Raw genomic sequence first — 27,642 nt, 5'->3', positions numbered from 1 at the left:
TCGCCCTGTGGGAGACCAGGAACAAGGGGGTTCATTGGTCCTTCTTATTTTTTTTTCTCCCCCTGGGTCCAACCCTCCTCGCCCCTCCTGAGATAATGTGGGATTACAGTCCTCTGGAACTAGGATCTCTGCCCCTTGGGAAATTGGCACCACCCATCACATCTGAAGGGTCCTCGCGGCGGGCTCAACCGTAGCCTGTCATGTATCAGATTGTCTCACTTCTTGGGTCGTGGCTGGCTCTTGTAATCGCCGGCACGCAAAGGATCCAATAGGCCCGGAACGACTCGAAGGGGCTTGGCAAGCTGGCAGGGAGAACCGAGAGGATCGAGACCCAATTATTATGGCATCCGCACATGCCCACTTCGGCCCTGAGCATGTTCGTCTTTTTCTGTTCGGAGTGTGGATCCGGTCCGCCGGGTGGACTGTCAGTGGTCACTCAGAGTGTGCCGTCGTGGTGGTGGAGCGAAGATCAAAATGAGGATCTACCTCGATTCTTGCACATGGGGGAAAGCTCCGGCGCTGTTTCGGATTGCCGTGGCGTTCAGTCGCGACTCACGACTCGCGACTCGCGGCTCGCGCACCTCGTCCGTGATTCAGGGCACAATGGGATCTTTTTTTGCTTCTCTCGACTGTCGAATGACAGGGAAAGCATCGCCCGTGCAAGGTTGCATGCAGGACCACAAGGATGGACCATAGTCGCAGTGGCTGGGCTGATCGATCCCGATCTGATACAATGCCGTGCGTCTGCCCTCTATTGTGCCTGGACTGACGGTCAACGACGCGGTATCGGTGGTGCTTCCTCACATTGTTCAAAACCCTCCTCACATGTCGACGGAATTCTGCCCCTGCCGTGCCACGTGTGCCCGTTTACAAATTCAACACCACCGAGTATCGACTCTTCGACGGTCCCCATATCCTCAGATACTGTTTAGCATCAACACTCCCCGCGTCCACGGTGTGCAACTGTGGACGACGCAGTAAACTGTTCATACTCGGTCCGCGTCGTCGAGTACGTAGTCCGTCCCGTCTCTGACCAACGGTGAATCCCACGGCCTCCTCTGGTCTCAAATCCAACGCCACCTTCCGTCCCAATCCTTAACCAACAACGACTCCCACGTTGATTCGATCCCGGACTCGGGGGCTCCACCGGCGGGGACGGCGAACTTTTTCTCTCTTGATCTCGGCCCCCCTTTTTCTTTGCACCGGCTCTTGCCAACAGGTCCGTTCCCCAGCAGCTCGAGAGAGCTCTGGAGGCCTCCCAGCCGTTCAAGGTTCCTGGACGAGCGCCTCCACCCTCATTCGGTGCCTTGATTGGGTCTGGTCTCCATTCCCGCCGGACCACCAGGAACTGGGGACTTTTGGACCACTTGGAGATGAAGACGGTGCTGGTGCTTGATTGAGCTCCACGGCCTGCCAAAGCACATCTGCCGACCTCGGGGCCTTTCCCCCCCTTTTTTTTTTTTTTGGAGTCCCTCTGTCTCGTCTCGAATGTGGTCGAGAACTGTGAACTATATATTGCATGGCATGCATGTAGATGCAGCGATTCAAGACGGGGCTTGCAGATAGGACACATCTTGGTACAAATTCGGTCGTCACCTCGTCACGGCCTGCGGGGCCCAGTCAAGGGTCCTGAGGGTATAGAGAAGGGATGCCTCGCGGGCTCCACGAGAGAGGGAGTATAGGAGTGGTCCTAGTGGAAGCCACTATAAAACGACCAGACTCGGAGAAGCCAACAATATCACGGGATGGCCGCCTTTGTTCATGACGATGAGAGCATCAAACCCTGGAGCAGAGAGGCCCTAGAGAAGGGAGAGCTCCCGACCATAGAAAGGGTGATTCCCCTCGAGGAGTCCGTCATGTCATCCTTGCCCAGGGTCTCGAGTGTGCCGTTTCATCACGGCGATGCTGCATCTCAGCACTTGATTCGTCCTGAGCAGCATTAGCTAGTGGCGAGAGGTTACAGGCATGTGAGTCCATCCTCCATTCTCCAGGAGAGTCCATCGTCATGTCCGTAGTCAGATTAGTCGTCTAGGCCAGAGTCATACTGTATCTCTGGCTGAATCGGAGTCAGGACGGTAGCTTCGAGTCCCTCGTCTCTACTCCTCTCGTCCCTCGTCTCCCAGTGAACTCTTGCAAAGCTCAGAGAGGAGGCCAATTTAGTAAAATGATCCCCAACGGGGCCCTAGTCGACCCTCTTTTTTTCCCTTAACCCCCTTTGGCCTCCTGCGCGGGGAGTCTTCCACTGCTCCCATGGATTAAGATGGTCGTTTCCAAAAGCAAATCCTCGGCAGCTCTCTGAATTCCATTTCTGTTTTACTTTTTCCTCTGTTCCACCGCCGCTTTCTCGCTCTCTGACTCTTTCGATTCCCTCCATCTCTCGGGTTCTTTCGCGCGCGATCTCTCTTCGCCCCATTCGTTCCGTGAGATCCATTGACTTGTCTCGCGTTTGCCACGGTTGGCTTATCTTTCTTCTCAGGATCGACGCCATCGCAAGTGCCGAACCGTCTCGACTTTTGGGTTTCCCTTCCAATTGGGGGGGGGGAGTTCTTGTTTCTCCGGTCACGACGATAGTGGCGCGATCGCGATACGTGCCTTTTTGTTCTTGTTACAATCTCTTTCTCTCTCCCATTTTTCTCCCTCACACACACACACTCTCTCTCTATCTTTAACCACCCGACTCGACACTCTCGCACTCTGTGTCTGTCGGTCTTTCTCCGTCGCAATCGCAACGCAACGCCAACGTGAACCAGAGCTATAGGTATGTTCCCGACGCCCGGGCCACCCCACATGTTTTGAGATCTTGGATGTTTTGGCAACGGCCATATGATGCTTGGCATTCAATGGCGGACGCATCTGATCGATATGCGCGAGGGAACTTTGTACTCGCGGGCGCTGGCTTAGTGTCGGGGCGGTGGATCGGAATCTCATTTAACTGATTGAATCGAATGCGTCCAGACCAGAGACCCCACGCCCAAAAAAGATTCACTACCGTCGGGTCGCAAGAGCAACGACACGCGGGCCACCACAAGTCGAAGAGGGAAAACAAAAACACAAACACACAGAAACACAAAAACGAAGCCAAAAAAGTAAACAATACACAACCACAAAAATCAGCTACACATATACCACTTTTGACTTTGACTACACCTTGTCCACTGCACGTTTTCTATGCATGGTCCAGTGGGTGTCCACCGGTGTTGACTTGAAACGTTTTGAGAGGGGGGTTGGTGAAGAAGGACCAGAGACGATCAGCGGTCGACCACAACACAAACATGTCCTTGTCCGCTCTGCCGCAGCCCCCTCGGCCATCCACAAATCCCCCGACCGGATCTTTACCTCCACTCCCGACTCCGAGAAGCAAAAAAACTATGCCAACACCCGACGGTCCTCGTGCTGTCTCGCCATATCAACTTTCCAAGCTCCGGACGCCGTCGAGTCCTCGGCCCCCATCGCTCAGTCGATCCCCGCTGTCCACCTCCACCTCCACTTCCAATCTGACCACCGCCCGGTCCGTCTCAACGGGTCGCACCCCCGGTAGTCCCGACAAGGCTCTACGCCGAACGATCAGTATTGCATCGTTTCCTCAGCCTCCCAAAGCCGCCAGCCGTCCGTCCACGGCCGCCTCCGCCACGATATCGAGCCTACAGGGTTCCGCCGCCGCCACGGCGAGCGGGAATGCGAAGCTCCAGCGGAGAGGGTCCCGCCTGAGTACGGGGACGGTCGCAAGCCATCGCAGCTCCCGACCACCGTCATTACTGAATGGTAGCGCCGATGGGAAATCGATCCCCGCCGAGGCGCGGGATGCAGAGGCGTCCCCCTCCCACAGTCGGAGTTCCTCGGCGGGAGGTTCCTGTGCGACGAGCGTGACGACGTTTGAGGATACGGAGGATTCCGCGGGTGGTGCGGCCAAGGGGAGCAAGACCAAGGAATCCAAGGGTAATGTGATTGTCAGTGTTCGTGTTCGTCCCGATACGAGCACCGGAGGGGAAACGCCTCGGAATCATGGCGAGTGGTCGCTGGACGGCCGGCGCAGCTTGATTTCTCATCGAGGCAAAGATGGCGGAGACTATTACTATGGTGAGTGAGACGAATCTGGCCCCCACGACTCGTTTTTGGTTGACGCGGCTACATGCATTTTGCTGGACAGCAACCGGCCGAGATGGCTTCTTCATATTCTTTTTTGGGCTAACCTCGGCATTTAGACAATGTCTTTACCCCGGTGGAAAATAATGCCAAAGTGTATGATGCAGCCGCCAAGCGACTGGTGCGGCGGGTCATGGAAGGCTATCACGGCACAGTCTTCGCCTACGGAATGACGGGCACCGGTAAGACATTCTCCATGCAAGGTACCGCCACCTCTCCCGGTGTCATTCCCCTCGCCATTACCGACATCTTCTCCTTTATTCGCGAAACCCCCCATCGAGAATTCTTACTCCGGGTGAGCTACCTGGAAATCTACAATGAGCGGATCCATGACCTGCTCTCCACCTCGGTCACCAACGGCGTGGCGGCGCCCCCGCAAGAAGAGATCAAGCTTCGTGAGGACAGCAAGCGGGGCGTGTACGCGACGCCGCTCAAGGAGGAGATTGTGCAGAGTCCCACGCAACTCTTGCGGGTGATCGCCCGCGGAGATCATGCTCGCCGGACGAGCAGCACCCAGTTTAATGCGCGCAGTTCGCGAAGTCACGCGGTGGTGCAGATCGTCGTGGAAAGTCGAGAGCGAGTGCCGCCGGGGGATGCACCGGAGAAGCGGACGGTCGTGCCGCCCGGTGGTGTGCGCGTTTCGACACTCAGCCTGATCGATCTGGCGGGCTCGGAGCGCGCCGCCGACGATAAGGAGCGCCGAACGGAAGGGGCCCACATCAACAAGAGTCTACTCACCCTGGGTAATATCATCTCCAAACTGTCCGAGAACAAGGACAAGCAAGGCAACCCCACAGATAAGGATGGTCGACATTTGCCGTATCGGGATTCCAAATTGACGCGGCTGTTGCAGCCGGCATTGTCCGGCAATTCTCTCGTCAGTATTCTGTGCACGGTGCAGTTGGTCAACGGGATCAACGCGCACTCGGGCGAGACGCTCAACACGCTCAAGTTCGCGGCCCGCGCCAAGAACAGTATTGTCAGCCATGCCAAAAAGGCCGAGGAGGCGTACGGCAGTGGAGGCGGCGATGCTGGCAGTCGGGTCCTGCTGGAGCGCTACCGCATGGAGATTCAAGCCCTGCGAGGCCAGTTAGATAGCCAGGCCAAGGCCCAGGCGGAAAAGGAACTCAAATGGGACGAGCAGCAGTTTGAAAAGGAGGCGCAGGCGCGACACGAAGAGCAAGTGCTGGAAATGCAATTGGCGCGAACGGCGTTGAAGGAACGCATTGAGCATTTGAACCGTCTCATTCTGAGCTCCAAATCGACGGGGGTGAACCACCATGGGAACCTCTCGTCTGCCTTTGGACGTTTGTCCAGGATGTCCTCCACCGATGCGGGAACACGCTCGCTGCGATCTTCTGCCAGTCAATCCACATTGGGCGCAGTGCACTCCAATCGACCCATGTCCTTTATGTCGGTCAACAGCAGTTGTCCGTCGATCCCCTATGTCCCCGGCTCGTTTGGGAACGAGGAGGATGACGATCTCGGCGAATTCGGAGATGGGAAAGCCAGTTTGCAGCGACAGGTTGCTGCCTTGCAAGCAGATCTGAGTGACAAGAACCGATATATCTCCACGTTGGAGCGGCGGCTCCTTCAAGCGCGTCGTTCCAGTCACTCGCGCATGTCAGCGGGCGTCAAGTCCAACGCTTCATCTCCCGCCACGATATCCGAGCACCCGGACACGACGACCCTGCTTCGGGAGAAGGACATGGAGATCAACGAGCTCCGCTCCCAATTGGATGATAAAGATCGAATGCTTGCGGCCCTTCGATCGGCTGCGCGCCACCGCGATCTCGCAGTGGTCACGGCTGAGTCTTCAATACCGGAGCTAAAGGTCAAACTGGACGCCACGCCGTCCAGGCGAAGCAGTACGAATATCTCGCCCCCCAATGAGTCCAATGAGAAAAACCTCAGCCCCACGAGGCGTGTTGCCTCGCTCAGGGCGGCCGAAAGGTACGGTGATCGACGGAAGAGCGTGGACGAGGTCTCGCGAATGCTGGACGAGATGATCCAGAGCCGCGTGGAAAGTGGCCATCTCGAGAGAAACTCGGCTGGACATTTGAAGCAATTGTCATCCGACAGTCGGCGGGGGTCAATGCTGGCAGAAGTGCGAGCGTTGACTCCAACACCATCCATTTCGGTGGAGCCAATACCGGGGGACACTCCGGCTAATCATGTATAGTCGTGGTCCACTGATAGCTTCGCCATTGCACAGCGGACTTTTCATTTTCTGGCACGCCAGATATTTTGGTGATTTATTGTCTCATTTCCTTTTTTTCCCGCCATTTTCCTTTTTTTTCCCTTGCTTCTCCCTGATTCGATCTGTTGAAGCAAGTTCTTTGTCATGAGCTGTTTTTGCGACGGTCTTGCGTTAGGCAATTTTGTCTCTTTCTTTTTCCTCTCTTGGTTGATCTGATACCCCGTCGATATATTTTATGCGGCTTTTTCCATGGTCAGTTTCTCCCCGTCGTTGACTTTTTTTTCTTGCGTTTGTGCTCTGGTGCTTTCTGGCATCTTTCCTATTGTGTGGAAAGAAAAAAATCTGCCTCGTATTCTATGTTTTCATTTTTTTCCAGAGTGATGCGGTGACTCCCTCCCATCCGGAATTTGAGGTATTCAGTTTCCATCCGTTGAATTGATTTTTTGAAAAAACATTTGGTTACTATTTTCGACAGTCGAGGTCTTCCTGTCTTGCGAGGTTTTTCGCTTCTGTTGATGCGGCACATCGATTAGGTTCGCCCTGTTAGATGCAAAGAGGGATGAGAGAGGAAGATAGGGAGATATACTGTATATAAAGATGGGTTTGTATTAATGAGGATCCATCTAGTTGTGAACCAGCACAGTGGTTTTCATATTTCCGGGCATGTTGATCCTTTGTTTATCTGTTCTGGCCACCTTGGCGAACTTGTGGCTCTTTAGGCAGGGGTCAATTAGAATATCCCTGCGTAGATTAGGTACCTTGACCGGTCCGAAGAGAATATCCGCAGCTATGAGATGATTTCCAGCTCTCCCGTCCTGTCTTTGGCATAGACATCCTTCCACTGGTCCCATAACCGTTCTAGCTCCTGCACGTACCGCGCATGAAGCTCATCGATGTAGCTGTCATCGATCTTGTCCCGATTCGACTGCTGCATCACAGGGATCGGTTTCCCAACTACGATATTCAACGGCCGACGATAAGGCATCAATCCGACATCGTAATTGAATACTCCTCGCGCATGGAAAAGCGGGATGGTAAAGCCCATGGTGCGCTTCACCAGCATCTGCACCTTGTGAATGACAGGATGTTCGTCCGAGCGGACCTGCTCGTAGAGGTCGTTTTCTCCAAACGCAAGCACGGGTACTAAATCCGCCCCTGTCCGAATGGCCAGCTTGATGAATCCCTTGCGACGCTTCAGGACCAGTCGGAGCGTAGATGGCTGTGCATTGAGTGATTCTCGAGCTCCACCGACTACGATGGTGATCGCGCGGCCCATGCCTTGCCCGTTGGCACCGCCCTTGGTGAGGAGATTCTCGCAGGATTCGCGAGAGACGCTGGCCAGACCCATGGCCATGGCGTACTCGCGATAGAAGGGAATGCGGAAGTTGGAATCGAGTGTGAGAAGGGTGTTGGTGATGCCCGGAAAGAGCTTGGAGAAGCCGAGCGCTTCGGTGGCAAAGGCTGCGAAGGCGCCGTGGGAAATGATTCCATGGGGGTGATAGCCGAAGATATACTTCTTGGTTGGGGGCAACGGTTCCTCCCGATGAAGACGGGCGGGGAAGTACGAGGCGTAGACTTTCCAGATGGGCAGGTGGCGCAGGAAATTTCTTCTGCCCTTGAGTTCACCCGAGGTGGCAGCTGTTGAGAAGAGCGTGACGTAGACGAGATAGGGGAGAAGAAGGGGCCAAAATAAAGGAATGGCGCAGGTGAAGAAGAATCCCGTCAAGAAGATTGCGATTGTGAGTGTGTGGCAGAGCACGACAAAGGTCTGCAAGCGACGCTCGAGGCCGATGTTCAAAGGTGCCCAGTTGATTCTTGAAAGGGTATTAGTTTACGCCCGAGATTTTCAAAGCTTGGTTGGGGATTTTTGCTGAATCTGTAGTGGTCGACCTACCCTTTACTTTCTCCATTTGCCGAGTTATGTGAATTCGTAGGGCTGGTAGTGGATGGAGCGGCAGCCTCATCTCGTGGCGTAACGTGCCCGTTCATCTCTGATTGCCCCACAATATACACACGCGAGAGTCAAGTGTGAGGAGAAGGGAGAGCGAGAGGAAAGGAAACTTGTGGTAAGGATTTGTAGTCACCAACGTTCACGAGGAAGCTCTTCCGTTGACGATCGAACCAAATGACGTCGGATGCCGCGGGCTTAGGTAAGGAAACCGAGGCATCCACATGTATCTTTTTCACGTACTGATCTCGAACAGGAGCATACGGCCTTATCCAGTCTCCTCAGAACTACCCATCGTAGGTTATGCAATGAGTATGGAGTCTTCATGACCTGTCATACAGATTCAGGCGAGCTGAAGCAGTCAATTCAAATGGGAAATAGCGGTCGGGTGAAAAGTGTAAGGTGGCAAACAAACACATTGTCCTACGTGAATCTCGGCAATTGGTGTAATGGATATGTTGTGACACTGCGCGGGAGATTCGACCAGGAAGGTGAGTCTTCCAACGCCACACAGCTGTAGTCATGCCTGCTCCACGAATAAATAAAGTAAACAAGAGAAGGGATGTCACTCATGTGGTCAGTTTCGTCTTTTGGTATTCAGCTGGGAAAGTGCCCGTGCTGTAGGCTGGAATTGAACTGGATGGTGGCTCAAAAACACCCCAGGCAGGGTCTCCACCTTTAGGTGTATATACTTGGAAATGACAATTACACATGTTGACAGATCGAGGCGCATATAGGTTTGAATTTATATCAACAGTCGATTCGGAGTCCAGGGTAGGCCATATTTAGGTGAATTGAAGTCAGATTCGTCTTCATTAGCGAAGTGCTTCACATGATGAAATTTACCTTGAGTCTCAACTACTCAGTCCCCAGCCACTGAAGCTGCGTGCAATCCTTGGGGGCAAACACAACAGCAAGCCACGCATTACGAACAGTAAGCTGTCAAATTAGATACCCTGTCTTGCTGCTCACGAGGATAGAGATGATACAACCTGAACCCCTGGAGTCTTGCCTGCCGTACGCCGAGGAGCGCTCATGCCAATGTTCCAAAAAAAGCTTAATTGTGATAGATGACTGTCCGATTTACGCCTAACGCCTCGCCCGTGGGACTCAAAATTATATGTCTAAACAATGCAGCCCGGATAACTATGCCTTGACCATGAAGATCTGATTTCAATAATCACGGTCAGTATTTGTTGCGATGAGTTTCCGCGAATGCAAAAATGGATGCGAGATTCTTCGCAGCGCATAAACTTACCTCATTGAGCGACTTGTCGTCCATGAGAGCACGTTTTTTCTGTGCAATATGCCGCCCGCGGAATACTTGTCTCCCAATGGGCCGACGTTCGCCCAAGGGAATAGCCGATACCGTGGATACTGTAGCTTGAATCTTGCTCGAAACCTTGTCGTCGGGAGAGGAAGCACGGCGTTTGGACTTGGTCTCGGATTCACTGTCCTCGTCATCGTCCGCCTTTCTCTTCTTTGACTTCTTCGACTTCTTCTTCTTATCCGATGATGAGCTGTCTGCCTCATCGGACTGAGACCGAGACTTTTTGGAGGATTTCTTCGAAGACTTTTCCTTGGACTTCTCCTTGGACTTTGATTTGGATTTGGAAGATTTCTCGGGCGCAGATTCGGTATTCTCGGCGGAGTCGCTGTCGCTGGCCACATCCTTGGTTTCTTTCTTGGGAGCCGGGTCGGGCAACCGCTGGAGTTTTTCCTGAGCCAAGAGACCACCACGCACAAATCGCACCTCCGGGAACTTGAGCGCCACATAACGGGCGAGGTGCACATCATCTCTCTTCCGTTGTTCGCGGGTCAATTCCTCCTCACTCTTGCCGTTCAGTCGACCCAGCAATCCCTTGAATGCATCCAGGCCCGTGGGTTGGCCTTCACGGCTCAAGCGAGCACCCAACCCGAGTGTGTCGTCCTTGAGAGTGACCTTGATGTGGGTCAGACTGGCCGAGGTCAGATGTTCCGCATGCGCCGCATCTTTGGCACCCAATCGATCACCAGGGGCCCAGCCCTGAGCACTCATGATTTTGTGGCCAAAGCCGGACGTGGACCGGGCCCATTTGGTGTTGTTGGGATCATGGGAGATTTTGGTTTTGCTGCGAATCGGTCAGAGAAGATACAACATGCATCTGTCGCGGGGGTGAAGCCTACTTTTTGGGGCCGGCCAAACCCATGACTGCTGAAGAAAGAGTGTGACTAGGGGGGATAAACAAGAAAAGAGACACTGAAAAAGAAAACAAACACCGAAGCCTTTTTGGGTATCTTGACAGCTCGGAAAAAGGGAAATTGTAAGGGAAAAAAAGATTGTCAAAGAGCCCGGGCGGCGGTGCTGAGTCATCTATCGATAAGTGCGAAAAGGTTACAGGTGAGTTCCCCGCGTCAACTGGCTTATCGGGCTTCACGTGATATGTCTCTCTCGGTGTGCTTATCGATAGCCAAGAGTTAAGAGAGTCCTATGCTGCCCGGTTCAGCCACATTTCGCTGTATCAAACAGGAAGCTCATTTCTCATCTGCCAAAGTCCTTGGAAATCAGCACAGTCCCCTGTACACTCTTTTTCGCTTGGCTGGTGCTCGTGGTGAAGAGAGCGCTTTTCCATACCATCCACATGGTATCGATTACGCCATCAAGTCCCATCACATGGCTTAGTCACACTCAATTCAGATCAATTCCTAAGCTTGCACAGACTGAGGCTTAGCCTCCCGTGCGAATCACAGACGGAGACGCCCTGAGCACGATCTGGAGTGATTGCAACTCCTCAGGGGGGGACCATGTTCAACTTTCGCGTTCTCCGTCGAGAGCAGCCGAATCGGTCAATTGCTTTACAGGGATCTGATCATGTCTTGATCTTTCACCATAATGCGGCTGATGAGAGGTCCAAGACTGCCCCACGTTGTCAGGTTGAATTCTCCGAAATAGCTTCGGTCGACCTCAAGGGGTTCCGGCCGTTGGGGGCTGGGTATGGCACTCTAGGCCTTGTCACACTCAATGAGGATGTTTTTGTTTGCGTGATTACTGGCGCCTCGCAGGCGGCGAATGTACGCCCGGGTGAATCTGTGGCCAAAATCGACAATGTAGACTTTTGTATGTTGCCTTTTGAACCTCCCAGCTGTCGCGCAGCAAGCCATGGCTCAATGATTTCTAACGGACCCATAGTTTGCCTGAATAGATCCGAATATGAGTTGGGTCAAGACTACGAGAGCAGCTCCCAGTTTGCCGTCGACGAACGGCCAGGTGCAGACGGTAGAGAAGTGGTGACCGATCACCCTTTTTTGGCCTTGAAGAAGCTTTTGGGGGATGGCAGCTTCTACTACAGTCTTGACTTTAACCTGACGGATCGCTTACAAGATCGGTGAGCATGAAGGATCTTCAGCCCTGACAAGCCTTCGTTTTGGTCGCTGATTATAGATTTCAGTTCGGACAAAATGGCTGCATTTGACATTGATTCCTTGGACGAGGATATGCTGTGGAACTCTTACATGATCCATCCTCTTCTGTTGTTCCGAAGTAACCTGCCTCCGGTCGAGAAGGAGAAGCTTGATAGTTCTCAATTTCTGACATGCGTTATAAGAGGGTTTGCCAGCACACTCAAAATTCCAGCGACAGTTTCAATTCTGCCCCGGGTGCGGACGAATCTACCAGCGCTCCTCACCATCATTTCCAGACAATCATCTCGTCGTGCTGGCACACGGTTCAATTCGCGAGGCATAGATGATGATGGTAATGTTGCTAATTATGTGGAGACTGAGGTGATCCTTTGGCTGTCTCCCGGAATTTGCTTCTCATACGTGCAAATACGTGGCTCAGTACCGATATTTTGGGAGCAGACCCCAGGTCTGATTCCTGGCCAGCAAAAGATTGAAGTGACTCGCTCGTTTGAAGCAACTCAACACGCCTTCAATCAACATTTTGAAAATCTCGAGTTAGAGTACGGAGCGGTCCATGTTGTGAATCTCCTCAGCGAACTCAAATCCGGTGAAGCAGATCTCTCGGCCAAGTATCGCGAACACATTGCTCGAAGTTCACTCAGGCAGAAGGAAGCACGGGCACGATCAGACCCTCACAGTCTGCTTCGAATGACGGACTATGATTTCCACGCGGAAACTCGGGGCCCGGCCGGGTATGAAGCCAGCCACTCAATCAAGTACGACCTGGCCGACTCTTTAGACGGATTTGCGTATTTCCTCTCAGATGACAGCTCCCGCTCGGTTGCGTCTGCAACGGACAGAGAGGGTGCCGCTAGCACCTCTTCTATTCTGCTTCAGCAAGAAGGCGTCTTTCGAACAAATTGTCTCGATTGTTTGGATCGTACCAATCTTGTTCAAACCATCATTAGCTCAATGGCGTTGGGTGCGTTTCTTTCCCAGCAAGGTGCGAGGCTGAGCTCTGATCTTCAAATGCGCCACTCCACCTTGTGGGCCGATAATGGAGACGCCCTGTCGAAGATCTACGCTGGAACTGGAGCTCTCAAGTCTTCTTTTACCCGTCACGGGAAAATGTCTCTTGCCGGGGCTCTAGCAGATGCCCGGAAAAGTGCCACCAGACTCTACGTCAATAATTTCACGGATAAAGCCCGCCAAAAGACGATTGATCTTTTGCTAGGAAGACTGACAAATCAAGTCCCCGTGCACCTGTACGATCCGATGAATGAGCTTGTGAGCGAAGACCTTGGTCGACGCGCAGATGAATACTCCACCACCAAGCAGATACGTATTTGGGTCGGCACCTTCAATGTGAATGGCCGTGATGAAGGCCCCGGAGCCGATCTTTCATCATGGCTATTCCCCAAGGGGGATGAATCTCAAGAAGATCCCACGATCTTCGCTGTGGGGTTTCAAGAGATCGTCACTCTCAGTCCCCAGCAGATCATGTCGACTAATCCTAGCAATCGAAAGGGCTGGGAACAAGCTGTTCAAAATTGTCTGGATGAGCATACGCAACGAAAAGGAACGGGCAAGTATGTGTTGCTGCGAAGTGGACAGCTCGTGGGCGCTGCTCTAATGATCTATGTCAAGGCGAATGCGCTGAAAGCTATCAAAGACGTCGAGGGCGCTGTCAAGAAGGTAACTCGACGACTCCAAAAACAGATATCTTTGCTGCTCAACTCGACACTGACTGTTGATAGACTGGACTTTCCGGGATTGCCGGAAACAAAGGGGGCTGTGCGATTCGGTTCGACTTTTCGGATACCAGCATATGTTTTGTGACTGCTCACTTAGCTGCTGGGTTTGGCAATGACGACGAAAGAGATCGAGACTATGAGACCATTGATCGTGGCCTTCGATTCCAGAAGAGTCGATCTATCGCCGATCATGACTGTACCATCTGGCTCGGCGATTTCAACTACCGAATTGGGTTGGGAAACTCCGCGGTACGAGAGTTGATCTTACACCAAGATCTTCAAAAACTTTACGATAATGACCAGGTAAGCAAGTCCCGGAGGTGAAAGCCTCCCAGGGAAGGAAAGCGGCCCAGGAACTTCAACTGACTAATTCAAAATCTGAAGTTGAATCTGCACATGCTGGCGGGAAGAGTCTTCCAGTACTATTCCGAGGGTCTCATCACATTCCCACCGACCTACAAGTATGATGTAGGAACAGACCGCTATGACACCTCGTAAGGCGTCAACCAACGACGACCCCCCTACTATCGTCCAATTTCCAACATCTAACTCATCTTTGCTCTGCAGTGATAAAGCCCGCATTCCAGCATGGTGTGACCGAATCCTCTGGCGAGGCGACGGTCTACGACAAACACAGTATCACACCGCTGACCTCAGATGCTCCGACCACCGACCCGTCTTTGCCAAATTCGACTGCAAGATCGATGTTGTAGACTTGAACAGAAAGGACAGTCTCCGCCGCGAGCTCTACAAAGAACGGCAGCGCGAGGCTCTCCCCGATCCTGCTGATTTGTTAGACTTTGACGAAGAGGATAATTACACCCAGGGCCCTATCGCCCCGGGATTACCCCCTGCGAGTTCTGATCGGAATCGATGGTGGCTTGATAACAGTACGTCAATGACCCTTACTCTGGATGGTTTCTTAGCCCTGGATCGGGTCGAAGAGTCGGATGATTCATGCTCCTTCTTTTTGGTTTCTTTTGACTGATTACGGGACTTCTTTTTCATCGTGGGTATAGGCGCGCCCGCAAAAGCCGAAATACAGCCCCCAAAGGCAGGCTACGTCCCCAATCCTCTTCGCAAGTCGAATCCTTTCTCCATGGACAGTGAGCCAGATTGGGTACCCAAGGCCAGAGTTCCAACGAAAGCACCTGATCTGCCCGAAAGAAAGCCCGTTCCACCCCCACGGCGGAGAACAGCCGGTCTATCGAGAGAGACTAGTGTCTCCTCTGTGTCCATGTCTTCAAGAATGGAGAGATTGACTTTGGAAAAGACTCCACCGGCGGTGCCGCGGAAACCGATCTCGTTGAGCTCTCAAGCCACTGGTGGTCGATTTACTTCTCCTTCAGCGTCGGGCCTGGCGCGAAGTTCGACATTGCCGAGGGATTTTGGATCGGCAAATACAGCGCGGTCTGCTGCCGCCGGCGGTAATGCGGTTCCAGGGTCTCAGTTGTCTCATGTTCAACGCTCGGGTGATCTGTTGGGCGATGCTTCGGGGGATACAATTGAGTGGAAGCCGCTTCTTCCTCAGCGATGAATGAGCGGAGAGCCTTTTTTTGGCGTTGTACATGACCAGCTCATGAATCTTGTCATGCTATGAATTGGCCGGCCCTTGATATCACTAGACGAAATATAATGCAGTAGGCTTCTCTGCAGAATTGATAGGAAGAAAGTATTGAGAATAGAGTATTCTTAGATTCTATAGAATTTTTATCACAACATGACGGGGGTATTTTGAAGCAAGATACACAAAGACACAAGAAGAAAAAAAAAGCAAATGATCATGACTTTGGACAATTCCCGAGATGCACGCATTGGTTGTTTACGTGTTTGCAGCTTCCTCCGAGCCCGCCCGAGGTTGAAATATTTTTCTTTTCTGGCGCCAGTCTCGTATCAGGGCAGGGAGGGGGGATTCCCCCAAAGAGCGGGCGGGGATCTCACGATGCGGGAGGTGCGCGGGTCTGGGCAGAGGTATTCTCCGGTGAGAGTGTGTCGAAACCATGGGAATGGCAACTGGATGTCTTGCCATCCCCATGCCCAGCACGCCCCGTAGAGACTGCGCCTGCCAGATGACCCCATAGGGGATAATCGCCGACAGTTATCCGTCTGCCGTTAGCGACGAGGCAAGGAATGATTCCAAAGTAGCGAAACAGGCTAGACGTGATTGTTTTCTTGGCCTTGATGGCCTCTTTGCACCGCCAAGAGGTACTCTCAAGGGGGAGGGGCTTCCGGCTTCTTCTCGGCTTTGGGCCCCTTGGCCGTTTTGGGGGGAACACGGCCGCCCAGCACCCAGGAAGCAAACGAATTTGGCCCCGGTTTGCGAAGGGGCTTTTTAGGGGCTGTGACATGGTCAACGTAAGTACATGATCACTTGCCGATGGGGAAAACTGTCTGTTTCCTGTCATGGGCTTGGACATACCTTCAGGTTTCTTCGCGGGCTCCGCAGGTGGAGGAGGGGCTGGTGGTTCTTCTTTCGCCGGGGCAGGTGGCGGCGCCTCCGCGGCAGGTGGAGGATCCGGCTCTTTCGGTTTCTCGGGAATCGGCCACATGTGCATGGTAATATTCCAGTCAGGCTCAATCACAGTCTCCCAGATTTGTGGGAGGATGATATCGCCATTGGGTCCTTTCAGATCATAATGTCCGTCTGCGACGTGTGGCCCAATGACTTCAATGTGCGCGAAAGCCTGCTTAATCAGATCTTCCATACCCTACAGTGAACGGACGGTGTCAGTTTCTCTTTGCATCGGAAAGACATGCATTTCATGGCCTGCTTCTCGTGCTATCACGTCGATTGAAACTGGGGCGAGCCAAGTAGAAATACTGAGGGGGGACGAACGGAGGGGGGGTACTCACCTGCCACGTGGCGCACAAGTCAAAAGGAAAGCTGAATTTTCTACCAATAGCATCTTTGAATTTGATGGGCTTCTTTTTCTCCGGAGGCGGAGGAGGAGGAGCGGCGGCGGCGCGGCAGCAGCAGCGGCAGCAGCAGCCGCCGCCTCTTCGGCTTTCTTCGCCTCCTCAGCCTTTTTGGCCTCCTCGGCCTTCTTTGCCTCCTCCTCGGCCTTTCTCGCCTCCTCGGCCTTTTTGGCTTCTTCTTCGGCTTTCTTTGCGGCCTCGGCGGCAGCCGCTGTAGCGGCAGCAGCAGCCTCTGTGGCCGCGATCTTTGCAGCCTCCGATGCGGCGGCAGCGGCCGCTTTCTCAGCCTCTTCCTTGGCAACTGCCGCCGCTTCTGCGGCTCTTTTCTCGGCGTCTGTTCGTGCCAAAAAGGCCGCCTCCTCGGCAATTTTCCGGTCGTGGGCGAGTTGTTGTTCCCGAGCCAGCTTCTCCGCCGCCTCGCGCTCAATTTGCGCCAGACGCGCGGCTTCCTTGGCTTCGCGCTCGGCACGCTCGTCCATGATCAACTTTTCCAGTCGCGCGATGGCCTCGTCCTTCGCAGCATCAGCCGGTGCCGGCGCTGGTGCGGGAGGCGGGCTGGCGGGCGCAGGCGCAGGAGTAGGAGCAGGGGCCGGTGCGGCAGCCGGAGCGGCAGCCGGCTCAGGCGGCTGAGACGGGGGAGGCACTGGTGGGTACGGGAAGTAGGATGGTGGTGCCATGCCCGGCATCATCGAGTATGGGTCGCGGTAATTGAGATATGGGTTCTGCGCATAGTGCATCATCTCTTGGTGAAATGACGATCCGGGGTAAGGCGAAGGGGGCATGTGGCCCGCGAGATGAGGAGGCATCGGCGGTTGCCCCAGACCGTGCGGGTCCATGCGTGGATGGGGAGGGGGTCGGTGACGAGACTGAACTTGATCATGGCCATAAAAGGGGTGCATGCCCGCCGGGTGAGAGGGTAGATATTGCCCGTTGTACGGATATGGTCCGGCGCCATACGGCGCAGCGCCCGGGTTGCTATGGCCGAATCGAACTAGGGTATCGGAAGGAAGATGGCCATTGGGATGCGGGAGGGGAGAGGCGTGCCCCGAGACAGGAGGATATGCGCCGTAGGACGGACCGGACGAGTTGCTGTGGGCGTACCCGGGCGGCGGCGGCGGGGCCTGTGGGAATCTGCGATCTGCTGGGGCACGGGTGTAGTGCCCTGGGTAGTCCTCCGAATCCGCACTGTCGGCGGAATCGGGCGATTCAGGCGAGGGACGACGGCGTGGGCGAGTCCCATAGGACTCGCGAGACTCCCGTTCAGGCACCATCCGCCGACGCGCTGGATTGGGGCGGCCCGAAGCGGAGCGCGAACTATGGTGCGAGCGGTTACGGTGCGAAGTCCTTGGTCGAGACGCTGAATCAGACGGTTTCACTTCATCTGGGTATGACACTTGCGCCCACTCATCATAGTCCTCGTAGTCATCACTTCCCAAGTGCACTACGGAATCCTCCTCGTCCGACAGAGAATCCAAGTCGCGGGGATCCTGAGGGTCGATTGAGATGCTGAGCCTAGTGTGGGGAGAAACAAAGTCAAAAGGTCAGCACCATGGAACCGCGCGTGGAGAGCGTGTGACGCGGGGTTTAACGCTGACTCGGGGGGGCGGTGAGAACCGGTGCCCCGAGCTTCGTGACTGTCTTGTTGTGGTCCCGTGGGAATGTGGACATTCCACCGTTACACAGACATCCATCCAGCGAAGCGAGTGGAGCGAAAGACACGGGCAGAGAGGGGGAGGGAAGAGAGGCGCAGGTTGGGGGACAGAGTGGAAGGACAATGTCCGAGGGAGAGAAAGCAGTGAACAAGAAAAAAAAAGAGACAACACGAAAAGCCTCCCAAAAAAGAAAAGAAAACGGGAAAAAAAAAGAAAAAGGAAATAATACATACGTCATAGAGGGATTGCAGAGCCTGTCGATTTAGAGGAAAGATTGAAAAGGAGGATGCAGTTCCGAAGTGAAAAAAAAAAGTTAACCCTCTTCCCCTCTCCGTGAGACTCGCATGCACCAAGCGAGGAGGGAGAATTTGGGATGGGCGAGAGGAGTGGCGGTGATGGGTGGAAGAGGGATGAGAGGAGGGGAGGAAGAAGTAGTGGAGAAAGAAAGACGAGATTCGTCTGTGAGGCTGCAGGTGGTGGACCGTCTGAAACGATCCAGGCGATGGCAGATGCTCTTTTCTTGGTGGGGCTCACGATAGGATTGTTGCTGGTGTTGTTGCTCTTGCTGCTGCAAGTGCTCGTGCCAATGCAAGTGCGAGGACTAGCGCTGGCGGTCGATGGGTTGGGCACTGTCTCGCTCTGCTGAGCAGCCGCGGACACTGATTCTTCTTCCACTTGGATGCTCTTTCTTGTGCTCTTGTCGTCAGTGTTTGCAAGGATTAGGGTTGGCGGACGCGGGGATAAGAAGAAACCTCGCATTTGACTGGCCCCGCGCAATTGAGGCTTGAGGCTTGAGGGTGGGTGAACGAGAGAGAACCCCCTTGCACGACTGACAAGGCTGGCACAGATCGAGATGGATCAAGGACCCAGGACCAATGTGAGTGGGTTGATCGTTTCCGAGATCTTCCTTTTTTTTTTTTTTTTTTTTTTTTTTTTGGCACAGACCAGGAATGTCTCGTACGGGGGAGTACAGACTAAAGAGTATAGACTGTGCCACTACCGCCCGTGTACCGCAGGGATGAAGTTAATATGAGCAATTCCCTTTCCAGTCCTCTGGAGGAAGATGGCAGTCTGGAGTTTGTGTAGTCGCTGCGCTTGGTGATCACCGAATCCTGAGTGGGCGCAAACATCGAAAGATCACAGTCTCTGTCTCGATTTTTTTTCTCTCTCTGTCCCGTCTCTCACGGTCGAATGGCAGCAATCAAAGAGAGACCCAAGGGAGACGGAGAGAAAGAGAAAGAGATGAGTCCATCAAAGCAAAGATCGAATGTCGAGGGGGCGGGGGGAGGCCTTTGGAAGAAATCCTCACGTGTCTGCCTGATGATCCGATGTGTCACTTTTTTTTTAGTTTTGTCGGACAGAAGCAACTGATTTCAACCCTGTCGGGTCACCATCACATACACCCCCAAAACCTTTCAGTTGGGCCTGGATTGGGCATACAAACTAAAGCGCCAAACGGGTGAGCATCGAGAGGATCGCGTCCAGGAAGAATGAGCCAATAAGGACCGGTCCACAACACCCTCACAGTGACCCTCGGGATCGAGTGCGTGTGCAAGAGGCGCGCCTAAGAGTACCTCTCCTCAGCTACATGGGAGTAGTTCTGACCCTGGGATACTGGTGAGGAGGTATAGACTCAGTAATAATCACTCGGGCGTTGAGGTTGAGACCCGACCATCACGCAGAGAGACGTGAAGAACTAGGTAGCACGGAGGGAAGATATGAAAATAGGATTCCGATGCGACCTGGCGCACTCAATTCCTTGTAAGAATGGCTCGACTTCGCACTCAGCAATACACGAACAAGCCTGCCTTATTATTGCTTCCGGACCATAGTCCCCCACCCTGGGGCCTTGATTGGACCTGGGTCCAGTCTCCGTATGCTTGCGCTGGATGGACGCGCTGAGGAGGGCGAGGAGTCTAGAAGCTCCAGTCAATGGCTTTTTCTATGCTCGGTGCCTGGCAGCGACTATAGTGCTGGCTCGAACGGTGGCGGCTGGAGATTTGCCTGAATGTACCATCACCAACAGAATTCCGCTGTCGATCGTGTTCGGCGATGGCTCCATGCACAGTACAAGTGGGCGATGAGCCCCAGACGAGCCGCCCAACGTCAACACCAGGGAGTTTCATCGCCCGATGGCACGTCTGGACCCCAAGCAAGCGCCGCCGTCAGCAGTGTACCGTGTACAGCCAACCGTAGATAGATCGAACTGAACATGCCATATAACATGCAGAATAAGTCTCACGTCGACGAGTACTCACTACTCAGAGTGAAGGTCGGAATCGACAAGGTTGTACGGTGTATCCTGTCGACGGCAGCGTGGATCGGCTACATCCATGTCGATCTGCTGCCCAATGGCGCCCAATCATTAACCCTATCCTGACATCCGGTTGTGGTGATGGGTGGGCAGTTGACAGGGGTCCAGATCTTGTGTCTGAGGGCGAAGAGAATAAACATAGATCGCGATATGAGTGATGACAATGATGATGACAGCGATGATGCAAATCAAGATTTGCCGTCGCAGACGCGGACAGGGCGCCCCGGAGCCTTCATCACCTGCCTCGGACAGTCCTACACGACAGTCGATCGAAAGTCAAAGTCCACACACGCAGCAAAAGATGTAAAGATGTAGCGGCACACGACGCCAGATGCAGGGTCATGGCGCTCCCTTCATCGTACATCCAGAGATGCGACTCACAGAAGGTGCCGGTGCATATGCCCGACGAGTCCACCTCACGTGCATCGGGTACGAATGAACTTTGAGTAAAAAGACAAAAGCACCTGACAAGCCTGCTCGTGGTCTCTTGGGCATACAGAGGTACGCTAGTGTGCTCAAGCCGCGCTGAGCCAAAATTTCAGCCTCAATTCGGTGTGCGTTCCGGACGATCTGGCTTCAATTCACTCCTGAAAGGGGTGACTTCGACCCCAGTTGCCACATCCGGCTCAGGACTGGAACGGACAGAGCTGTTGACGCAGGTTCACCAGGTGCGAGGAACAATGACGCCGCATGCAAGCATGTGAGTCACAAGTCGGCGTTCAAAATTCTTGGCCTGAATTGGCACGAGCTCGGGACAAAGACAAGGGACTCTTTTCTTTGCTGGGGGAAGATGCCAAGCACCGCACATGACTCCTGCGCTGCATACAAGCCAGAGCAGCTACACCAGTTTCCCTTGGGTACACTGGCTGCGGCCCTTGCTGGTCGCCATGATTCAGCGCTCATCCCCATAATTGTGCCTGCTGGCGACTACGGAAGATCTGGGGCAAGTACCACAGAGTGTGAGATTCTCATCTAGCCGTAGGATGTGAACAAGCAATTTGATAGTCTTTTGAATTAGGGTATCTGACAAGCGAATCGCAATTTACAACAATCAGGATATTGGTTTTCTTCATTTGGCTGCGGAGTAGCGGTTGAGCAGCTCTTTAGCGGCAATGAGTTCTCCCCGACTCGATGCCCAGTGCTGATCGTCCACAGACCGGGTTTGAACCAGATGCTCCAGTCGCCGCAGAGCAACCTCCCTGAGTTGTCTGATTGTGTGCTGGGAAGGGACAGCGGGATCGGCCGAGTTTTCGGGCGCGTATTTGTTTTCGAGCACACGAGTGGTGGCCTAAACAGCATCAGCAGACGGCATTTAAAGGGGGAATTGAGGCTTTAAGGTGGTGAAACATACCATGGCCAATCCGTAGAAGCCTCGTAGATAATCATCGCAAAGTTCAATACTACGACAGAAATGTTGAACTGACTTGCCAGCAAGTCTGCCTGCGTCACTCTCAGAGGACGAAGAAAAGACGTAGAGCAGTTCACCTAGTCGTGCATGGATCTATCACATATGTGTCAGCGATACGTACGGGGCATCAAGGGTTTGTCGAAGCGTTTCAAATGGCATACATTCCAAGAATTTGGAGCGATCAACAGAGCTTCCTCCAAACTGAAGATGGCCTGTGACCCTAAGCCTTGAGATTGATACAGATCGGCCAACTCCACCCACGACTCGGCATCGGTAGGCACAGCATCGAGGAGCTGAATGAGAGCAGCGGTGGCCTCAGCGGGCCGCTCTAGGGACCGGAGCAGAGCGATTCGGCGTTTCATGACAGGCTAATTGCAGGAGAACAGAATGAGTCAGTCAACATCACCATTGAGACTCCTATCTCGCACTGACAGTCGGAATCGAAGATGGATGACTGACCACATTGACCGGGTTTTCTGACAGAATCTTCTCGTATTCCGACAGACACTTCTCCAAAGCAGCCTGGTCCGTGGCGGTCGCTTCTTGATACAAACCACGAAGGCCCATCACTCTCTCATTTGCCGGCCCGAACCGGTGACTGAGGCGATTCAGACATTCCTGTGCAGCTTTGTCATCCCCAGTTTGTAGGCAGGCCAGGAAGAGTTGCTCCAGTCGGCTATACTCCTCCGCTGTATCCCGCGAGACTTTGGTCGGTGCGTTGGCACTCTGTGCGGAGCCATGACCGAGGATGGCGGGGGCCTGCTGCGCCAATTTCAGAGCAGCGAGCACATCAGACCCGTTGACTTGGGCGTCCACGGAGCCGCCCATTGCTGAAAGTGTTTGAACAATTCGCTTGGGAGCTTGAACTGGGATTGTGATATCTGGTCAGCGTGATCATGCCTTAAGGGGTCTCTGAGAGCTTTCGTGGGTAGATTGCGTGATCCGCGACCTGATAAGAGTTCAAATGCATGACTCGGTGGACTCACACAACAATCTTGGACGATATCGTGGATCTACACGGCGGAGTAGCGATTGCGCAAGGGTCACAGATCGCTTCAAGGACCAATCCACGATGGTGGAGTAACTCCGAGAGCTGGGGCCCGGAGATTAGCTGCGATACGTGATCCCGTGATCCTTATCGGTCCAGTCAACCCACTCTCCGGGAGCTCCCCACGTCGGATCGGAGGTGACGGCCAACTGGGAGCTCTCCGTTTTCATCGCAGGTCAGACACACGAGCACATGGATTGGATCGGGCATTTCATGCAGCGTGCGCTTCTTGAAATCCATGCTACGGCTTGAATATTCAAATTAAAGTCGCTCAAGCCAGCCGGAGAGCGCCAGACACCATGTCAGTGGAATTCCAAACGAGCGACCTCCCGGGCAAAACGCCACGGCCACTGGCCTCTCATGTGTTAACAAATGTAGCAGGTTCGAGAAATCTTTGTACGACCTGATCAAAGGCCTCCGGAGCCATAGAGGCGCGGAAGATGAATATGTCCAAAGCTGCCTCCGCGAATGCAAAGCGGAGATCAAATCACAGGATATGGGTGAGCGTTCGGTTTTCTCATTGCAGCCACCCACTTCTTGCTGACCATTCAAAGATAAGAAGGCTACGGCTTTACTGAAGCTCATATATCTCGAGATGTTTGGTTATGATATGTCTTGGGCCTCTTTTCACGTCTTAGAGGTGATGTCGTCTGCCAAATACCTTCAAAAGCGAGTGGGATATCTCGGTGCGGTACAGAGCTTCCGTCCCGACACGGAAGTGCTGATGTTAGCAACCAACATGCTGAAAAAGGTGATTTTTGCTTGGATTCCACTCATTGATACGCTTGCGTGTTGTCATTCCGCAATTTGTAAGCCGTGGCACAGAAGCTAAACCTCAGATCTAGGACATCGTATCCCCTAATATCCCCGCATTATCATTGCCGCTGGTCTCCCTACCGCATATCATCACACCATCCTTGGCCATGTCGCTGCTGCCCGACGTTCTCTCTCGACTCTCGCACTCCAGTCCCACAGTCCGAAAAAAGTCGATCGTGTGCCTCTATCGCTTTGCGTTGGTGTACCCCGAAGCGCTCAGGTTAGGATGGCCTAAGATTCAGGAACGGTTGATGGATGAACATGAAGACAGTAGTGTGACGACAGCGGCTATCAATGTCGTTTGCGAACTGGGATGGCGCCGGCCCACCGATTTTCTCCCACTTGCACCGAGGTTCTTTGAACTTCTTGTTGATAGTGGTAACAATTGGATGGCCATCAAGATCATCAAGCTGGTACGATCGCCCCTTACAAGCATTCGTTCAGAGGGTGCTAACGTTGTTCAGTTTGCGACATTGACACCTGTGGAGCCGAGATTAACCCGCAAATTGCTGCGTCCACTGGTGAATATTATCCAAACCACGACAGCCATGTCTCTACTATATGAGTGTATCAATGGCATCATCCAAGGCGGCATTCTCGACGGGGAAGACAGCCTTCAGGAAAGAGATGAGGTTGCCAGTCTCTGTGTTGGCAAGCTCCGAGGGATGATTGTCCTTGATTCCGATCCAAACTGTAATACAGCCTTCTCTCTAACTACTTGGCATGATTTGAAACTGACTGTCGCCTCAAGTGAAATACGTCGCCCTTTTAGCTTTGAATCGAATTGTCGCCACCCATCCGTCGCTGGTTGAAGTGCAGCAGGATGTGATCATGGACTGCCTGGATGACCCCGACATCTCTATCCGACTGCAAGCCCTGGAGCTTGCTGCCGGTATGGTCTCGAGTGAGACCCTGCAAGGGGTGGTGGACCGTCTTCTTGATCAGCTTCGTTTAGCCACGCTGGCTTCTCCGCTCGCTGCAGCAGAAGATGAGGCGGGGTCCACAGCCTTCCCTAGCGCCGGAGATGGTGAAGAATCAACAGGATCACCTCCAGCCGTGAATGTTGCCGCCACGCTGCCAAACGATTACCGTAATGAGGTGGTGCATCGGATACTGGATATCTGCTCTCAAAACAACTACTCAGAGGTTGTGGATTTTGAGTGGTACGTCAGCGTCCTGGTTCAACTCGTTCGACTTTTACCACCATCCGAGGTTGAGGATGCTTGGTACCAGACGACTTCGGGCCACGACGCGAATGTACACGCCAAAGCCAGCACCGCTTTCCGGATAGGGAGTGAGATCCGAAATGTTGCCGTTCGTGTCAGAGGGGTGCGACTAGAGGCAACTCGGGCGGCAGAGTCACTTTTGCTCATCGACAATCGATCCACCTTTTTCCCCCCCGGCTCCAATGTCGGCGATGATGTGCTGGGGCCCATTTCGTGGGTTGTTGGTGAATATGCCAGCGAATTGGCCTCTCCTAGTCGGACTTTGCAGTCCATGGTCGATGTAGCCAATGCTACGCTTCCCGCCACAACGCTCCAGCTTTTCCTACAAGCAATTCCCAAGGTCTTTATACGAGTAAATCGAGATGCTTATCAGGAGACTTCATGGAAGACCCAGACGACTCTTCTTCTAGCGCGGATTGTGGAGTTTCTGGAGGCCTTGTCCGCTCATCCGGATCTTGACGTGCAGGAACGAGCAATTGAGTTCCTGGAAGTCCTTCGATTGAGCGCCGAGGCGCTCCGATCCGATGTCCAAGAAATGCCATCACTGTTGGCCGCAGTACTTCCGAGTCTTTTCGAGGGGCTGGAGCTCAACCCGGTCGCTCTCACTGCTCAGAAGAAGGTAGTGTTGCCCGAAACTTTGCTTCTGGACGAGCCAATTAATGAGAGTCTATCGGACCTATTCCACCACGTCGATGACGCGCCCTCGCAAGCAAAGCAGGGCGATGCTTTGCAGAAGTTTTATTACGTTCCCGATTTGACACCCGCTCCGGCCAGGGCCACTGCAGCCATCTCTTCTCTCGATGTGTACCCCGACCCATCTTACCAAAACAATCTGCGAGGATCTACAGAACTTCCGGCTTCTGCAGAGAGGCGGAAACTTGAGCGCAGAGAACGCTACAAGGATGATCCATTCTACATTGCCTCGATGGGCGGACGATCGGACTTGTCGATGTCTCCGCTTGCTGGCACAAGTTCATTGGACGTTGATTCCATTCCCATTGTAGACTTGAAACTCGATCCTCTGCAGCACCCCCGCTCCGAGCGAAAATCAGCCGGGGCGCATCGCAGCCGACGAAAAAAGTTGGAAGTCGCAGCCGACGAGACCTTTGGTACCAATGAACCTTTGGTCCATGAAAATCTTCCCGAACCAGCACTTCTCGCCCCTGTCGCCAAGCGGTCGCTCCTCCAAGTGGACTCCAGCGGTCTCGGCAGCCTCTCTCTGACGAGGGATGACAAGGCAGGAATGTCGACGGCAGAGGGCGATGAGGGAGATGCCGAAATGAAGAAAGCGATGCGAGAGGTCGAACAAATGCGATTGCGCATGCAACGGGCTTCGGAACGAATCGAAGTGGGTGGGATACCCAGCGAGGGGATGCTCGTCAAGAAAAAGAAAACCAAGAAAAAGGTAACTTCAACCGATGAAAGCCAGCCGGCCCCTGTGAAGAAGAAGGCTCGGAAACCCAAGGAGAAGAAGGAAGAGGCAGCCCAGGCCGATACCGGAATCGATATGGGAGGTGAAAAGACTATGGAGGGGATGTCCAGGTGACATGTACTCCACCATTTCTCAAGCCTTGCTGTGCGATGAAATCTGGGATGGCATGTACAATCTACAAGAGAAACGAACAATCTACGAAACGACGATACGTTTGGTCCACTGAAATCCATGCCAACAGAGCAGCAGAAAGTAGTGGTTCTCGTATATGCTGCACTCAGGATCCTTTAAACGATACCAGCTCGTTTGCGAATTATTGTACATTTTGAGCCAAATGATTTCAAGTGATGAAATGAGTGCTCAAGCTCATGCCCTTGCTCGATGATCGATGCTCGTTGCCTGAAGGGGGCGGGGACGACATTCAGGCCATTGTGAGGAGAGGGCACGTCGCGCAGAGGGTGACCCGATACTGTGCAGAGTCGATCATCTGCGCGGGTTTACAAGAATGTGGTGAGGACTGCGAGGATGGAGAGAACGAAGGGCGCCCTTTCACTCATCTAACTGGTGATTCGAGCAAGCATGGAGGCCACGGTATCCCAAATCTGAGGGACGATTCTGAACAGCTCGAGGATAAGACCACCGCAGACGACAAAAGCCAGCAGCACTGGGAAATCACAAGAGTTAGAAGGAAACGTTCAAGTTGTGAAACCCATAATTCCTCTCCGACTTACCCAGCCAGCCCATGGAGATGGGCGATTTGCTCTGCCTGGGCTTCGCGACGGTTGGCCCTCTTCCGCGCTTGGCGGCCTCGCTCTTCGCGAACTTTTCGTTCGCACGGCGTTGTTGCGGGGTTTGAGCCTGTGAAAGTTTTAGTCAAAAATTTACGAGGCAGCTTGCGCTCTTAATACATGAGCTTACCATTATGAATGTATGAAAGAAGGATTTTCAAATGAATGTAGAATTGATCGTCTCCAAGTGGAAGGGGGTCAGAAGTCGAGGATCGGGGGGAGACGTGTACTGATAGCGGATGATGCAGCACTCTTATCGATATCACTCCGGCCGCGTCTAACCAAATTAGGTCGTAAAGGACACGTTTAATCGGCTGTTCTAAAATCCGGATTTTCTTTTGAATTTCTTTTTTGTTAAATCTGCAATTCAGTAAGTAGTACGTACACGTCAACTGTTTATGACATATATAATATAATGAATACTTAGATAATGGACTACATATAAAAGGGCTCCTGACGAGCTAGAACCCTAGATGAGTCATCACTTATGGCCACCTCATTCGTCCCTACTATTCACAGAATTAAGCATCGAAGCAGAATTAGGCCTTGCATTACTCGCGGCGAGCCGGCTCGCGCTTCTGGCTCGAACTTGCGAACGGAGGACTCGTGAGTATTC

General features: G+C 53.3%; 10 protein-coding genes across 10 annotated transcripts; 4 read left to right on the top strand and 6 right to left on the bottom strand.

Annotated features, from left to right (window-relative positions):
• Positions 1-205: 205 nt before the first annotated feature.
• Positions 206-1,573, bottom strand: POX_h09599 (uncharacterized protein; the record flags this gene model as incomplete). Its single annotated transcript, XM_050118349.1, has 2 exons — positions 206-422; positions 993-1,573. 2 exons carry the CDS (start codon positions 1,571-1,573, stop codon positions 206-208), a joined length of 798 nt encoding a protein of 265 aa, XP_049965136.1.
• A 1,699-nt stretch (positions 1,574-3,272) lies between these two features.
• Positions 3,273-6,325, top strand: POX_h09598 (Kinesin-like protein KIN-7D, chloroplastic; the record flags this gene model as incomplete). The annotated part of the gene is made up of 2 exons (XM_050118348.1): positions 3,273-4,077; positions 4,203-6,325. The coding sequence occupies 2 exons, from the start codon at positions 3,273-3,275 to the stop codon at positions 6,323-6,325; spliced, it is 2,928 nt and encodes a 975-aa protein (XP_049965135.1).
• An 805-nt stretch (positions 6,326-7,130) lies between these two features.
• POX_h09597 (Diacylglycerol O-acyltransferase 2A) lies at positions 7,131-8,332 on the bottom strand (the record flags this gene model as incomplete). The annotated part of the gene is made up of 2 exons (XM_050118347.1): positions 7,131-8,157; positions 8,238-8,332. The coding sequence occupies 2 exons, from the start codon at positions 8,330-8,332 to the stop codon at positions 7,131-7,133; spliced, it is 1,122 nt and encodes a 373-aa protein (XP_049965134.1).
• Positions 8,333-9,437: 1,105 nt separating this feature from the next.
• Positions 9,438-10,480, bottom strand: POX_h09596 (Protein pxr1; the record flags this gene model as incomplete). Its single annotated transcript, XM_050118346.1, has 3 exons — positions 9,438-9,458; positions 9,550-10,402; positions 10,458-10,480. 3 exons carry the CDS (start codon positions 10,478-10,480, stop codon positions 9,438-9,440), a joined length of 897 nt encoding a protein of 298 aa, XP_049965133.1.
• A 595-nt stretch (positions 10,481-11,075) lies between these two features.
• POX_h09595 (Inositol-1,4,5-trisphosphate 5-phosphatase 1) lies at positions 11,076-14,963 on the top strand (the record flags this gene model as incomplete). The annotated part of the gene is made up of 7 exons (XM_050118345.1): positions 11,076-11,388; positions 11,461-11,656; positions 11,720-13,367; positions 13,430-13,729; positions 13,811-13,920; positions 13,994-14,316; positions 14,446-14,963. The coding sequence occupies 7 exons, from the start codon at positions 11,076-11,078 to the stop codon at positions 14,961-14,963; spliced, it is 3,408 nt and encodes a 1,135-aa protein (XP_049965132.1).
• Positions 14,964-15,637: 674 nt separating this feature from the next.
• POX_h09594 (uncharacterized protein) lies at positions 15,638-18,753 on the bottom strand (the record flags this gene model as incomplete). The annotated part of the gene is made up of 5 exons (XM_050118344.1): positions 15,638-15,765; positions 15,846-16,134; positions 16,324-17,829; positions 18,228-18,248; positions 18,313-18,753. The coding sequence occupies 5 exons, from the start codon at positions 18,751-18,753 to the stop codon at positions 15,638-15,640; spliced, it is 2,385 nt and encodes a 794-aa protein (XP_049965131.1).
• Positions 18,754-20,002: 1,249 nt separating this feature from the next.
• Positions 20,003-20,374, top strand: POX_h09593 (uncharacterized protein; the record flags this gene model as incomplete). Its single annotated transcript, XM_050118343.1, has 2 exons — positions 20,003-20,167; positions 20,225-20,374. 2 exons carry the CDS (start codon positions 20,003-20,005, stop codon positions 20,372-20,374), a joined length of 315 nt encoding a protein of 104 aa, XP_049965130.1.
• A 1,003-nt stretch (positions 20,375-21,377) lies between these two features.
• On the bottom strand, positions 21,378-22,544 carry POX_h09592 (uncharacterized protein; the record flags this gene model as incomplete). The annotated part of the gene is made up of 4 exons (XM_050118342.1): positions 21,378-21,596; positions 21,660-21,809; positions 21,878-22,084; positions 22,176-22,544. The coding sequence occupies 4 exons, from the start codon at positions 22,542-22,544 to the stop codon at positions 21,378-21,380; spliced, it is 945 nt and encodes a 314-aa protein (XP_049965129.1).
• A 412-nt stretch (positions 22,545-22,956) lies between these two features.
• Positions 22,957-26,352, top strand: POX_h09591 (AP-3 complex subunit delta; the record flags this gene model as incomplete). The annotated part of the gene is made up of 7 exons (XM_050118341.1): positions 22,957-22,984; positions 23,032-23,065; positions 23,146-23,264; positions 23,319-23,515; positions 23,610-23,993; positions 24,045-24,273; positions 24,332-26,352. The coding sequence occupies 7 exons, from the start codon at positions 22,957-22,959 to the stop codon at positions 26,350-26,352; spliced, it is 3,012 nt and encodes a 1,003-aa protein (XP_049965128.1).
• Positions 26,353-26,795: 443 nt separating this feature from the next.
• Positions 26,796-27,159, bottom strand: POX_h09590 (uncharacterized protein; the record flags this gene model as incomplete). The annotated part of the gene is made up of 3 exons (XM_050118340.1): positions 26,796-26,902; positions 26,970-27,096; positions 27,157-27,159. The coding sequence occupies 3 exons, from the start codon at positions 27,157-27,159 to the stop codon at positions 26,796-26,798; spliced, it is 237 nt and encodes a 78-aa protein (XP_049965127.1).
• Between the last annotated feature and the right edge of the window lie 483 nt (positions 27,160-27,642).

The sequence above is a fragment of the Penicillium oxalicum genome, chromosome VIII, assembly GCF_001723175.1.
Source record: "Penicillium oxalicum strain HP7-1 chromosome VIII, whole genome shotgun sequence".
Lineage (NCBI taxonomy): Eukaryota > Fungi > Ascomycota > Eurotiomycetes > Eurotiales > Aspergillaceae > Penicillium > Penicillium oxalicum.
This window is presented reverse-complemented; position numbering and strand designations above follow the sequence as displayed.